We start from the raw sequence: 15,225 nt of genomic DNA on the forward strand, positions 1-15,225 counted from the left end.
CTGGACCTGCCCTTGAGTAAGCAGGCTTGGTGATTTCAGAGACTATTTCTTAATGGAAACAGATTCCTTCTTGCAGATGCAACTGGTAGAACCTGCCTCTAACCTGCCTGGACCAAGTAAAGGTAAAGAACACAGCCAAGTGAGCCAGCTGATTTTGTGCCCTCACCCATACATGGTTGCTCCAGACCTCAAGAACTCAGTAGTGGCACATTCAGCACCATTGGAAAGATGCTAAACAATGGGCACAGTCTTAGCAAGAAGTTTCTTTTGCCGGATAAAGAATAATTCTCTCAGGTTGGAGCTGTGCTGAACTGATAGTGTGAGCAGAGCAGCCCAGTGCTGGGCACTCTGCCAGTCTGCAGTGTGTAGAGTACAGGATTTGTCCTGCAGCTAAACAATAGCTCTCCTTCACCTCCGCATCTCTTGTGGCGCAGCCCTTTCAACACAGAAGGAAACTTTGGTCTCCTGATGGCTTGAGAGTCTAAGTTGGCTGTGTGATTAAGAATTATTTCTTTTGTGCCTTAGCAGAGAAAGAATTCAGATAGATGTGATAATGGTATTGCAGTCAGCATGTAAAGATCATTGAATGTAAACGTGGAACAGAATGTACTTCTGTCTCACAGAAAATTGCATTTAGAACTTGTTGCTACTTTGCTGCTTTTGTAATAATGCATCAACCTCAGACCCTGGATCTCAACATAAATATGTTGGCATTTCAAACAAAGGAGTCAGAGAACATCTATTATCTCCCAAAAGCTGAGAAATTCAGGAAGGTGCATTAAGACTTGATGGGATTCTTCCCCTTGTGACTCCCCACAAAGTCACAAAAGAGGTTGTTTTGGAAGAACTGATTTTTAAAAAGAACATTTATGCAACGGAATTATGTCACGATTTTTCTTGCACATACTGATAGGGCTACAGATCTCCTACGAAAGGAAAAGAGAGGAGAGAATAAATGCTGAATTAGGAATTCTGACTTTTGGAGTGCCAAAAGATCTAGTGCCAACATTAATTAAAAATTACTTTTCATTTGTCTGCATTTGTGTATAAAACACAGGGACAATGCATATAACTAAGGCACACATGCTTAGGTACCAAAAGGTGAATGTTCTTTGCAGAGTTTGACAGGGAGGAGATTTCCCAAGGTATGCCTGGCATTTCTGTTCCCATAACTGCATGTTTTCCTTGTGAAAATCTTCCCCTTAATAAATGGCTTTAGTTCAAATGAATTCTGAGGTACAGCAACTTCAGCAGTAGCTGCTGGGTATTCATTACTTGAGAAGGTCAGGCCGCTTGGAGAGGCGTTTCTTGCACTGTTTTATTACCATGCAGACAGGAGGCATGGGACTTGTTTGCACTTCAGTCTTTAGCTGAAGTCGGAGCTCCCTATTTGGCGTTACACACATTTGTGCTACACACAGGTATCCTTCATTCAGAAAAACAGAGGAAGATGTCAGCTTTTACTGGCAATTAATCAGCCGTATCCACTTTCTGAAGGTAGCATGATACTTTTAGCTCGTATTTGCAGTACATGCAAAATAGTGCATAATGGATTACTGATGTTTTATTGGAAAAACAATAAAAGAAAATTCAAAAATCATTTTGAAAGGGAAATTTAAAGATAAAAAATGTCTGATGGCACACCTTGTAAAATGTTACTTTGGCAATCATCATTTTCAGTTTGCAGTGAAAGTGAATTTTGGATTGTCAAAAATTCCCATAAAATGGAAATCAATTTTGGTTCCTGTCTGTTTGCTTCCAGCACATCCTCATAACTCCCAGAAAGAGATCTCATGAGATATAAGCTAGCCTGACCACAGCCCTTCTCTTTCTGCTGCGATCTAAATGGTGATATTCCACAAAATTAAGGTGCTGAGCAGTTTGCCCTGTCCAGGTTGGATTGTTGCTCTAAAATAATTTTAGAAACTTCGCTTGGGTTTATAGATTTCAGCAGATTTTTAATGAACATTTGGGGGGGGGGGGTCTTAATCCATTTAATAGATTTAGTTTGTTGTTTTTACTTTTTGTAATAGCTAGAGATTTATTTTAAAGACACCAGGACCATACACTGTACACACATTTTATAAAGCTATTATTTTAGTTACAGAAAGATTCAACCAAACAGTGAGTTGAAACAGATGGAATTTAAGCGGAGGTACCAGCACATGGGTGTCTTTATCCATGCATGCAGCAGGTAGGGTCTTTTGTCCTTGAAGATGCATTCTCAATCAGCTTGACCTAAGGCAGTTTCCCAATCTGAAATCCTGCTCCCATCAATCCCTTTCCTGTGCTTCCAGCTTCCCACGGCAGCCATCCTCTGCCATCTCTCCTTGCTTGTAGTCCCACTTCCAGCCTATTCTGATAACTTCCAAAAGAAGATCCTGTGGGATATGCACTGACCTGACAGCAGCTTTTCTCTTTCTTTAGGGAACAAAGTGCTTCGTCTTCTTCATGCCTCGAGCTACCAGTATCCAGAGTCCCTTGATGCCTCCCAAAGGCAGTTCAGATAGGGTTAGCAGCTGAGCCATTAGACTGACAGCAGAAAGCAGACTTTTGTTTAGACAGCATAAGAAGTGTGCAGTGATAGATAGTAACCTCCTGAATGCAAATATGTGTGACATTTTCATTTTTGCAGTTTTCTAAGGAAGTAGCAAGCCAGGTCATTGTAATGAATTGGTAAACATCACACTGTATTATATATGAAATTCATCTCCTAGAGCTCAGAAGCGGGGTGTTAATGCAATACTCCCCACTATGATGTTTGCTTTTGTGATATTGGTATGATGCTGTGTTCTAAAATATTTGTGTCCCGGGCATACCATACCACTAGGTTATTAGCCTAAATCTATGAAGACAAAAAAGACCAGGAAGAAAGTTAATTTCACTTTTGGCTTTCAATTCTTATGCACTGTAACAGAATGTGAATAACCTCATTATTATACAATTTTTTGTCTGTCACATAATGACCTCTATACTGAAGACCAAAGTTTGCATAATTGAGGAGAGACTCACCTACAACAGTGTTGGAATTCATTTGCATAAGGCTGAAATAATGCTAAGAAAATAGCATTTGGTGTCACCTATTTAAAGTGAAGCACTAGGTGTTTTCTTTCCTTTGGATGTCTTAAAGGTACATGCCCGTGATGGGGAACAGAACTGTGCTGCAGCAGCTGGCACACAGGGGGGTGGCCCGGTGACTCATCAGCAGTTTACATAAACGGAGAAGGGCTATTCTTCTGTAGCTTTGCAGTTCCTTGCAAATATCAGCGAAGTACATGTTACTTAATGGATTTATTTTTATAGAGGAAGTATTCTTATATTTATCTTGACTTTTAAGTATTCGTCCTTCATGCTAGGCTCTCTATGGTAATTAAAATATACCATAAATCATATCCACTGTAATTACCAAAATACACTGTAATTATCTGTTGATCTTTTGCGCCTATTAAATAACTACTGTGATGTTTCAAAGCTAAGTTATTTTTGTATTCCTCGAGACAAACCTACTGCAAAATGTTGGTAATTCACTTAATACTGCAGCGTAGATCAGCTTGGGAGTGTTTCATATTTTCTCCCTCTCCCCACATGTAATGATACGGCAATTCTATTGATTATCATTTTGGTAAAAATCGTGTTTACAAATACCACCTGAATCCGGAATGCTATCCCAGCTGGTGACAATATCATGAGGTATGAAGTTTTCGAGGCTCACTCTGCAGACAGCTATTCCTTTCATCTTGCACTTTGTCTTTACCATGACTGGAGACAGAAATTTTACATGAATTGAGGGAATGTGAACCTGAGGTTGGAAAAGGAACGACTGTTACCTGAAACCTGCAGGAAGTTAAACCTACTTCAGTGCATCTGCTCAGAAGGAGAGAGAGCTGGGAGCCCAATGGTGATAAGTACAAAATATACAAAACCAATCTGAAAAATGGCAAAATAGTTCTGCTTACCTTCACTGAAGTTGCAAGTATCCGTATAGGAATGAGTGTGATGTAGTTTTCATGAGCCTTGGGACAAAGTCACCCGCCATTGCTTACTGCCACATTTCCCTGGTTTTTGCCTTTTTATGAGTATAAATTCTAGCTAAAACACAGGCACCTTCCCAGATTTTTGAATATTACCAATGTCATAGCTGTGTAAGAAGTGTGAGGATGCAATTTCCTGTAGCATTATATCAGAAATGGGGGTGAGCCCAAGTAGAATTCTATAGGTGTCTGGGTTAATTTTCTTGCTCTTTGTGGAAAAAACTTTACATCAGTTTCCCACAAACTTGAATTTCCACTGGTGGTAATAACTTGCAGCCACAGTTGTGTGTAACGTAGCAGTGGTAGATTCTTGTCGTTAGAGATTTATGCAAGTCATTATTTAAAAATAGAGATCTAGGAGTCACAGCTGGCTAATTAATCTGTACTAAAGCAAGTTAAATGCCTGGCCTTTCAGGCATCCCAGTGATGGCTGGGTAAGTTTGCCATCCCATCAAATTGTCACTTCTGTGGTGCTTCTTTTTCTTTCCGCCCCAACCTTTTTTTTTTTCTTTTCTTATTTTTTGTCCCTTTTCTGTATAAGAAACAGGTGCTGAAACAATCAGCTTATTTCAGACACAGTTTTCAAATAATTGCATGGATCTATTTCAGAATTAGAAAAGAGTTAGAAATAACCAGTGAACCTCTCTCCACTGTGGACTGAAGATAATTTGTTATGCATATGCCTGTCAGGAATGTAACTAGCCAGGTATGTGCTAAAATGCCTCACTTTAAGATTGTATGTGATGCAAATTTACCATTATAATAATTCAGCCTTATTACCTGATGTTACTGTTGTGCTTTAGGTCTTTTCATCCCATCCATGACATCTATTGTCATATTGCAATTAATTTTGACAGCCCTATGGCCAAGCCTGAAAGCTGCCTAATTGTTAAAATAAGGCAAAAAAAGAAAGATTCTATTTATGCCAATATTACAGTAATTCATATTATTAGGATAATAGAAAAGGCAAAAACGTGTAACCATAACAGCTTGATTGGAAAAAGGAAAATGTCCTATATTTTCAGTGTTTTTCAGTAGGTGTTCTTAATGACTGCTGCGGTGGGTAGTGATAGTCCCCAATTCCCTGTAAACAGAAGTAGTAAGTAATCAAATGGGACAAGCCCAACTAGCAGAATCTTATTGTCAGTTAATAAGCCAATTAATTATTTTTAGTCCTAACAACATACATGGGAATACTCCAGTCTTCATTTGGTTGTAGCCTGATACTGCCATGCCAAACCAGGAACAGTTCACAGGAGTGGCTGGATGTCCTGGTAGCCCTTGCAGCCTGGAATATGGCCTCTTTACTCCAAACCCACTATCACCCAATATTTGTTTAGTTACCAGTAAGTCTAGTGAAGAATTAACTGAGGTATTTTCTTTAAAATGTACGGATCCATAAATTAAGGCCATTTGTCTGTTTTGGCTGGGATAGAGTTAATTTTCTTCACAGAGGCTTGTGTGATGCTGTGGTCGGGGTTTTTTATGAAAATAGCAGTGATAACACGCTGATGTTTCAGTTGTTGCAGAGCTGTGCTCACACAGAGCCACAGGCTTTCCTGCTACTCGTGCTGCCCTGCCAGCACCTGGAGGTGCACGAGGAGCTGGAGGGGACACAGCCAGGACAGGGAACCCAAGCTGACCAGAGGGATGTCCCATAGCATGTGGCATCACACTCAGCAATGACAGCTGGGGCAAAGAAGGAGGAAGGGGGGGACGTTCGGAGCGATGGCGTTTATGTTCCAAGAAACGGTTAGGTGTGATGAGCCCTGCTCTCCTGGAGACGGCTGAACACCGGTCTGCTGATGGAAGCAGCAAATGAATTCCTTGGTTTGCTTTGCTTGCACACATGGCATTTGCTTTACTTACTGAACTGTCTTTATCTAAGCCCGTGAGTTCTCGTACATTTACCTTTCCCATTCTCTCCCCCATCCCACCCGGGGACAGCAAGCGAGCGGCCATGCGGTGCAGAGCTGCCCGACGGGGCTCAGCCTCAACAAGGAGTTACAGTCTACAGCAGAAGATTATGTATAAGGTTTGAACATTTATGCTAAAGATAGAATTTCTAAAATACCTGCAGGGAGGTTTAGATCCGATTGCAATCACATAAAGAAAATAGGTATGAAAAGGAGGCCCATGTCAGATCACAATTCCCTTCAGTGGAAAGAAGTGCCAGAGCCATAACCTTGCTGAGCCCCACACAGGGCTGTGGAGCTTGCTAGCTGGATGATAAAGAGCTGAACTGAAACAGAGGTATCAAAGCAGGTGGGTTTTGTCTGTTTCTATATATCCGTGTCCAAATATTGCAAATATGTTGCTTTGGGGCCTCTTACTTCTCTGCTTTAGACAAAGTCCGCTCTTTCCTGTAACCTCTTCTGTGCCCCCCCCCCGCCAACAGAACTGATGTAACCCCTGTAACAGCTTTAGCTGCTTAACACATTTCAGTGTGTGCACCTTCCAGAAGAAGGCAAATGTATTTGTATTTACCTGTTATCTTCCCATAACTCTTTGGAAATACAACATCTTACCCTGGTCATCTTCCACGAGGCAGAAAGGAAAGTTGGTGATGTTCTTAATCAGTTTTATGTCTAGCAAACTCAAACAACAGACCTTCAATAATTGCTATTTTTTATTCTTTATCTGAGCAGCCTGTCTTGTTTATCTCACACATTGACAGTTTTTCCAGAGTAAGACTGAGACATTGTCATGTTGGTCAATCCAAACGATACGAATGGCTTGTTCTGACCCAGAACTGACCAAAGGCTGCTGTCTTGGACCCGTGCTGTGTCACTGAGCAGTGTCAAGTACAAACCATAACCGACTACCCCAATTAAAAATAATTTTGGTCATGTCATTACATGCAATTATTCATACTTTTTTCTCAATTAATGCAATCTTAACAGTTGTTGAAGTGAAGAGTAGCACATAGGGCTTTCACCATATTTGAAATTAAAATTCTTGAGGTCTTTCTGCAGTTCTGTCAGCAAAAGTGGTCATTTGATCCAGAGCAGGCTTTTTAACTTACTATTCCTTAGTGTCAGATGAAGGGAAAAAAAGACTTCTGTAAAGGTATTTATGGCACTGTAACGTAGGAGAGAGACTAATACTTGCTCTTACAAAGTCCTTTCAGGGGTATTGGTAGACACTTGGTCAATTACAGAGTGACCATAACTATCTGTAAGGAGGAAAGAACTGGTGGGTAACAGGCATGAATAGTTTCCTTGTCTGTTTATGGTGGATTTTGTCCTACATGCCAAAGCTAGTGGAAAAAGGCTCCTTTCCTCATGTGGCAGTTGGGTTAGACCATTCTTGCAATCCAAGTCAAACTTAGAACTGTGCCTCTAGTGTCCCACGTCTGTATTTGTGAGGATTTCATTCCCTCAGCTATCAGGGTACCTTAACGACATTTTTGCAGCATTCTTTTCATCTAGTCTCCTGTGGGAAATTCTGTGTAGATATTGGCTAATGTTGATATCTAGGCTTATTTAATGAATAATAACTGTAATAACACTTTTTCTAAAACTGTGGAGCAAACAGGGATGATTGTCATTTTTGAAGTGCTAGAGTGAAATTGGTATGTTACTGGCTGCCCAACATAAGTTGATATATTATGTGTTTGTTTGTTTGTTTTTTAATAGCAACCCATATTTCTACCTTTTAATGAAATTCAGCCTTTATCTGCTATAACTGATCCTTTTGGTAGAAACCCAGTACAGCATGGCCTCAGAGGGAGGAAGGCTTAGCTCAGTAACTACAATTAAGATAGACCTACAGTATATCTGTTTCTTCTTCTTTTTGGTAGCTCTCTTTGCTCTGTACCCTCTATGACAAGTCTTATGGAGCCCAATGTAAAGGATTCTGAGCCCAAAAGAGCAAGAAATACCTACTAATAGTAGCCAGAAATTCTTTTACCAGAAGTAAATGTGTGCATAAATATTATTCAAATTCATGAAATAAATTATGCCATGGCTTGATCTGTTAGTTTTAAATCATCTTTTGAAACTGATTAAAACACTTAAATCCGTGTTCATGGAGAGATCTGCTGTGACTCCCAGAACTTTATCCTGCCAGTGGATGAAGAGAGCTTCGAATGACCTCTGGTTATGTTTGCTTGCTTTCTATTTGTGAAAAATGCAGGGAAGAAAGATACAAAACTCTCAGGAGTTCATTTCATGATTAACCATGACGTAATTGACAGAGGAAAACAGCAACAATTCATACAGCCAGTAATTAATCTCTACCTTTATGGCCTACATTTGCCAACTGTCTCCATATTTGACAGCGAGAGTGACTTGCTGAATGTTTAATTTCCTTAGTGACAGCTAAGGCATGAAATCAGATTTGAAGATGAACATCTTTTGTAGCTTCTGCTTACAAAAAGAGTAGCCAATTAAGTATGCTTGCTTAGTCCTTGCAAATATTTGCCATGGAATTGACATAGGAGACAGAAGTGGTTTTCCCTTTCTAGTAGGAACTCTGTTTCTCCGGCTGCTCACCCTCTGCAGTGTATTCAAAAGGATTCCTTGCTTCGTGCACACAAACCATGCAAATATTTTATTTTAGTTTAGTTTAATTCTTCGTTTTCTTCCTCTGTGTGTTAAGAGCCAAATCTCGTGGGATGTTGAATGTCTCCCATGAGGAGCTGTGTGCTGTAGTGGGTCATGTCCCAGGAGATGATTTGCATCTCTTGGGATTGGTAAAACCAGTAACTCAGAGACCTGACAGTGAGTGGGTACAACAAATTCTTTCCTGAATAAATAAATAAATAAATAAATGTATATATATATATATATATATAGTTTGAGGGAAAGGATTTTTATTTACATGGTTTTCATGAACAGGCAAGCTTGCCTATCTGACCCACACCACATATTGGAGATGTGCAGGAGAAAGCTTGTCCTCTCCGCTCTGAAAATCTGAGATTCTGTCCACATTCTCCTTCCTCTGGACAAGCCAAACTATCTGCAAACAAATCAACAGCAGTGGTCCAGAAATGAGAGGAGAATTTTACTAAAAAAAAACCATGAAACTGTGTCCTGCTCCCCTGCATTTGACCTTTAAAGTCAATATACTTGCAATGTTTCCCATTTAGCACTATTGAAAGGGTAGTTTCTTGACACAGTTTCATATAAAGTGATCGGGAATGGGGATTCAAACAGCTGTATATATGACAGGACCGTGCTTGTCAGAATCTTCTTTATTAACTTGGAATTGGTAAAGGAAATAGATCTTTTTTTTTTTTTTTTTTTAAGCTTTAATGTGCTTTTATTTTGAACTTGTCATTTTGATTTGCCTGTGAGCTTTGTTTTGATTTTCCTTGAAGATTTCTGGTAACAGTAATTGTTTGCAACAGGAAGATTCATGTGAACTGACTTCCATTTTAGACTTCAATTCCTATAAAATGAAAAGGGACTGTAATGTGGATGTGAGCAGAGAGAACTGATGCTTCTGTACAATGCACTTCGGCTCCAACTGTAAATACATTTTCATGATTAATAAAACGAGTAGAAGCCATTGTACTCTGTTAGGGTTTTATTGATGGCTGCTCCCCAGAATACTGAAAAGATGCTATCAATACTCTTGACACTCTGCTTAATCAAGATGTGACCCTCCAATGCAACCAGACAGTGTGCTTGCTTCAGAGACAGAACAATGCTATGGTTAGGGATGAGGTGCTTGATGTTATTTTTGGTTGTTTTTTTCTTTCTTTTTCTTTCTTTTTTTTTTTTTTGGCAGTTTCATTAAAATGTAATCAGAGCCACTAAATAATGTTTAATGCTACTAAAATGCTGTTGGACACAAATAGGAAATCAATCAACTTGTTCTCTAGTTCAGTGGCCTTCAGACTACAGCCAACCATGTGAACTGCATGGGTACCTCAGGGGGAAAAGCCTGCACCTTGCACAGAAGACAAAATCAGATCAATAATAGTATGTTCATTTTGTTTTTTTAAATTGCTCTGGCTTGCAGTGTGCCAACGGGCGCGTTCAATATCAGATATCTGGGCTTGGAACAAGTTTTCAAATGCACCGTTAGTGTTTGCAGCTTGCTAAGTATTTTTATTTCATAGGTGCTGCACATCAAAAGCCAAACGATAAGAGTGCCCAGTTCCTCTGGGCAAGCTGGAAAGATTGTGCTTACTGTCAGATATACAGCATGATCTTAGCCCAGTGGTGGAATTAGTTAGGCATGCTCCTTGATGTGCTTTACAGTTTGAACAGGAGGTAATCTTCATTGGTTCAGTGCATTCGGCCTCATTTGTGTGCAAAGATGCATTGGTAAATGGTGCCCTAAGATATATTGTGGCAATTGAGGCAGGTTAGGAATTGAACCACACTCTGGCTTCTGTTGCAATCGACCAGTCCCCAGTGGGTTAATGGAGTAGTATAGTTGCCTCTGAAGGATTTAAGATGATCCCATTAACTGCAGTGGATATTTGTTCGGGTTCCCTACCTGTGGGGGCAGGGGAAGGGATTACAATCAGTAGCCATGAGCAAAGGAGAGCTGCTGACTGTTAGTAATGTCTTCATAGGGCTGGGGAAAATTGAACAATTCTTTAAAATATCAAAAAAATCCCAACCAAATACTTGTATGTTCCTTCAAAAAGTCCATGTGAGGAGAGTTTTTGCATGAAATCAAACTATTTCAAACTCTCCCACTGGGTCAGGCCAAAATGCATTTGGTGATTCCTTGCAGCTGTTTAATTCCAACTTAATTGCCTTTGACATTTCCTTCCTGATTTTTTTCTGAGTAAGATGCACTAAGCTATGTAGATAAGAAGTGATCTATACATTCCTTTTATAGGAGTAAATCGAAGAATATAACACAGATGGACAACAGCAAGCAAAATACTTGGTTCTTCGTAATTTAAAATACATTGCGGTGTGAATCCCACTGAGTTGAAGAATCTAATTTCCAAGAATTTCCTGGGGCAGGAAGCATGAGGTCACTTTATTCTGCACCAGTCACACCAGTCTACGAATTAAAATCTAATGAAACCTTTGAAACAATTACACACACCTTTTCTGAGTACTTCATAGAAGAAATTTATACAAGCTACCCAATGACTAGCAATTGTTGCTGACAAACATGAAAATAGTTAATCGTGATGCTACATAATTGTGCTGAAAATGTGTTTTTCCCCTCTGATAGCACAAAGATGGATTAATCAACTTTCTGTCACCTATAGGTGACAGATGGAATAAATTACCAAGTCTTTCCCTTTTGCATGATGTTTCCTTGATACTGAATCCTCCCCTACTGTATGTGCACTTTAAAACTTTGCCTTACTTACCAGCAGTACCTATTCCAATTGTCTTTTTCAAATAGATCCTAAATCTTAACTGACACGTTGAAATGTGATTGCCAGGGCATTTGAGCATTCACCCTGTTGGAACACAGCCATGGGCTATGCAAACTGTTGCATTAGACTTTTGGTCCCTGACAGGTGGATGTGGGAACTGTTGAGTGTGATTTTAAAAAGGAGGGAGGGAAGGAAGGAATGGTGGAAGCTCAGACCAGAGAGAGAAGGATCTCTTTTGTGAAAGGGAAAAACGGAATACCTCACATCCCCAGCGCAGCCATATCTAATCTCCACACTCAAAGAGAAGCAGGATGCGCACTGTGTGCAGTTGGAAGAGCTATTCAAACCATGCAGTATGAGCATGGTGTTCTGTTTTGCGATTTTACTTCCTCACACCATCTCCATCCCAGCATGAGAGAAGTCTGTAAGCTCAGCGCAATCGTATCATAATTTGGATCTCTACAGGAGCCTGAACTCGCATCACCAGAATGCATCAAGCCAATGCATGTGTCAATGCACAGTTACATACACACACAACAGTTCCAGACCCACGGTGGTGACATTTTTCAAACTAATATATTGACAGGAGTGCCGGGATATTTTTAAGCATATCCAGGAGGAAAAAGAGCATTACAATGAGGTAGAAAACCCAGCACAACACTGACACCCAAGTACATTACTTAGTGTGCAGTTGCATTAATGAACCATTACTTCAAATCCCAGGTTTGCCAATAGTGTCACTGTTCGTTTATCAAGGCAGAATGATCCTGGATGTGAGCAGAATGCCTGTATAATGGATAACTTCTCAATCCTCCCATACCATATATTTTCTTGAGCCCATTACAAAAGATTTATTTTTAAATTGGAATTTTTTTTTTATAGCTGGACAGAATGAGACTGTTTGTTGAACAAATGGTGTTAAAATCCCCAAGGGTCTGACTTTCTTCAGTAACAACCAAGGCTACTGCTTGAGCCAGCTGATGCTCTTTTAATGAGCGCTGCTTGTCAGAGGATCATATCTGCAAGTTGCTGTATAAAATAACTGTTTTCCATGAGTTCATAAAGCAGTCTCTCTTTTGAAATGGATGAGGTGTTGTACCAATCTCTGCAGCACAAAACAGGCACTTGTTTGAACTGAAATTGGCGGTGGTGGGGAACAACTCAAAGCATATGACAGGGAGTCCCCCCCCTCCCCCAATTTTTTTTTTTTGAGTTGTTTTTCCGTTGTATGACAGACAGGTTTGTGTTTGTACACAACGAGCTCAATACATTCAAAAGGAAAGATGCTGAATTATGAGCTTCAAAATTAATTTTAGTCTTGGCCTGAGTGAATTAATACAAACACGACAGGTCACTTATTTAGCAAACTGGGTGGCCAGAAAGGTCTGACAAGACATCCCAAAAAGGTCTTTGTCACGCCTAAGGTTTTTTGAGGCAATTCAAGAAGAGGCTTCCAGATAAATCAAAATGACAAGTTCAAAACAAAACACACAAATCCTTTTTTTAAAAGAAGATCATACCCATACCAAGCCCAAGCTTATTAATGTTGCTTTCTGACAAGCACCGCCACTGTTTTTTCTGAGTCTGTGGACCCGATTGCTTTTAAATAAAACTATACCATGTAACTACTGTACTGCTGCTACTACTGATGGATTCAAAGCTAAGATCACACAGTAACAGAACAGCATGTAGATGCCCTGCAATCAACCTGTTCTTTTTAATATACCTGTTATTTGTGGCTGCAGGTTAGGTTATACCTTTGAATATTGCATTCTTCACAAAAAAAAAACAGAAATGAGTAATTGGGTACTGCAGGGTTTAATGTTCAATATTGAGTCATTTTGATTAGACCCATATTTTACCACTTGTGCTGTTAACATCATAGATTTTTTAAAACTACAATACACAATGCATTTGGTTGTAATGTGAGTTAAGGAAATAAGGTTCTAACATCCTCAAGTATCATCTTCTCTTTGTCCCATGCATATCAAGCCACCCTAAGTCACTGATAAAGTTCCAACTGAATTTGTGTACAAACTGTCTGTCCTATGAAAATGAGCCACCAAAGTTGATTCAGAGTTGTTGAGAGCCTTGAACTAAGTAAGTAATGAATCTTTCAGACAGTTAATTCAAGCAGAGCAAAAACAGAAACCACCTAAATGTTACTACTGACTGGATTGAGTCATACCAGTATGGATAGTTCTGAAGATCCAGGTCTTGGTGGGTGCAAACTGTGAATCCTAAACCTAACGTAGCAAAGAGAGAAGTGCTAATTTGGTCTTTGTTTATTCGATGAAATGGCTGCCCTAACTTTCAATTTCCGACCAGAATCATAAACATATAATTCTGTTTTGCTCTAAAAGTCATCTTCACTTTTGTAAATCTTTCTTCATTTTGCAGATCTTACATCCAGGCTGATAAAATCATGAAGCAGGAGTAATAATGATTTCTAGCACAGATAAATGTGTATGTTAGAGATGTTGGTTGAATGTTTCACCTCTATTAACCTCTCTTCCAAACCAGCAGAGAAGTGGGAATATTTACTTATCATACAAATTCAAACTAAGACGCTTTTCCTGTGAGCAAAAATGCTTTCAAACTTTGTTTGCAAGGGTAAAGTCTGGTGTGATTTGCTGTATATGTTACGCTCACTGTAGTTTTTCAAATTATTTAGTGTTCTTAATATTGGGCAGATAGTAAGAAACATTCCCTCTGGTATTTAACTTTTTACTTCAAAACTTGTTAAACTTTTACCCCTGCCAATCCATCTTAAGTTGTCACAGATTTTCCTGCAGTATCTAGGCTGCTGTGTTATGATGCAGGCTGTATATATGATATTTAACATACTACTTCTCTTTAGTGTTCTGGGCTACACGGAAAACAGCCTCTAGCATATTAACTGCCTGTTTCACCTGAAATAAAACAGGAAAGCATTTTAAAAGATAAGTTTTCCCTTGACACCTTCCCTGCTTGTACTGTAGATTATCAGAGCCTTTTTCCCCTCACATGTAAGCAGAGGCAGATACAGAGAAAAATGTGTTCTTTAAACCATGAGAACATTTTTCTTTGCTGTTCTATTAATATCTGACTGAAAGAAAAAGGAAAAACTCTGAATAAATGACTGTGGGCTTCTTAAAACCTGTAAAATGATTTTTTAAACAGGGGTTTGGCTAACAAAAATGGGATCTGAATATGTGTGTAATGGAGCCAGACTCACAGAGGAAAATGATAATTTCTTATGTCTGGCACCTGTCAGGCTTCTGTAAGAGTCTAAATACATGTGTTATCACTGATAACCAGCCTTTCTCCCAAACAGACCGATCAAAGCCTAATTTTCAGGGGTAAACCTTACAGTCCTTTCGAAGTCCAATTTCAAAACATGATCCCGTGTTATCCAACAGAAGCCATTATCGCCAGATTTGTTTGCACCAAACGTAGCTTTGAAGGATAGTAGTGGTAAGAAATCAGAGAGAATCTCTCTTCTAACACTGAACAAGGAGTGATGATAGTACAAGAAGTAGTGCTAGTCCTAAAACTTGCCTCTTTGCTCCAGTGGTTTTACGCCACAGGTTTAGAGACGGTATGCACAGCCTCACGGTTGTGAGTCTGCTGAAAGCTACGGTAAGATACCAGGAGCAGTGTGCAGAGCAGTTAGCAATCATATCACCCTATATATCATGATTAGTCTGGGACGAAGAACAGATGGCATGAGAAAGAGATGGATTCCATGAATATGGAGTGGGTGGCAATTGTAGCTGGTCCAAGCTCTGAGACCTGAGTGGTACTGGTAAACAGTGATAAATGCGGAGGGGTGGTTTCCTAGGTATTACAAGCTACAGGAAGACAGAATGGAGTCATCAGCTATCTGACAACTAATTTTTATACATGAGG

General features: G+C 39.6%; 1 protein-coding gene across 6 annotated transcripts in view; it reads left to right on the forward strand.

The window, feature by feature from the left end:
• The window catches only part of ST6GALNAC3 (ST6 N-acetylgalactosaminide alpha-2,6-sialyltransferase 3), a 238,284-nt gene that overhangs the window by 194,359 nt on the left and 28,700 nt on the right, over window positions 1–15,225 (forward strand). The window contains exon 4 of one of the 6 annotated variants that reach the window (XM_080601518.1): window positions 1–15,225. This exon is cut by the window's right edge and continues 16,525 nt beyond it. The exons of the other annotated variants lie outside the window; for them this stretch is intronic. Within the exon in view, the coding sequence (XP_080457644.1) occupies window positions 1–16 (16 nt within the window). The 3' untranslated portion in view covers window positions 17–15,225. 6 annotated transcript variants of the gene reach the window in all.

The sequence above is a fragment of the Anser brachyrhynchus genome (genome assembly GCF_964034855.1).
Source record: "Anser brachyrhynchus genome assembly, chromosome: 8".
Taxonomy (NCBI): domain Eukaryota; kingdom Metazoa; phylum Chordata; class Aves; order Anseriformes; family Anatidae; genus Anser; species Anser brachyrhynchus.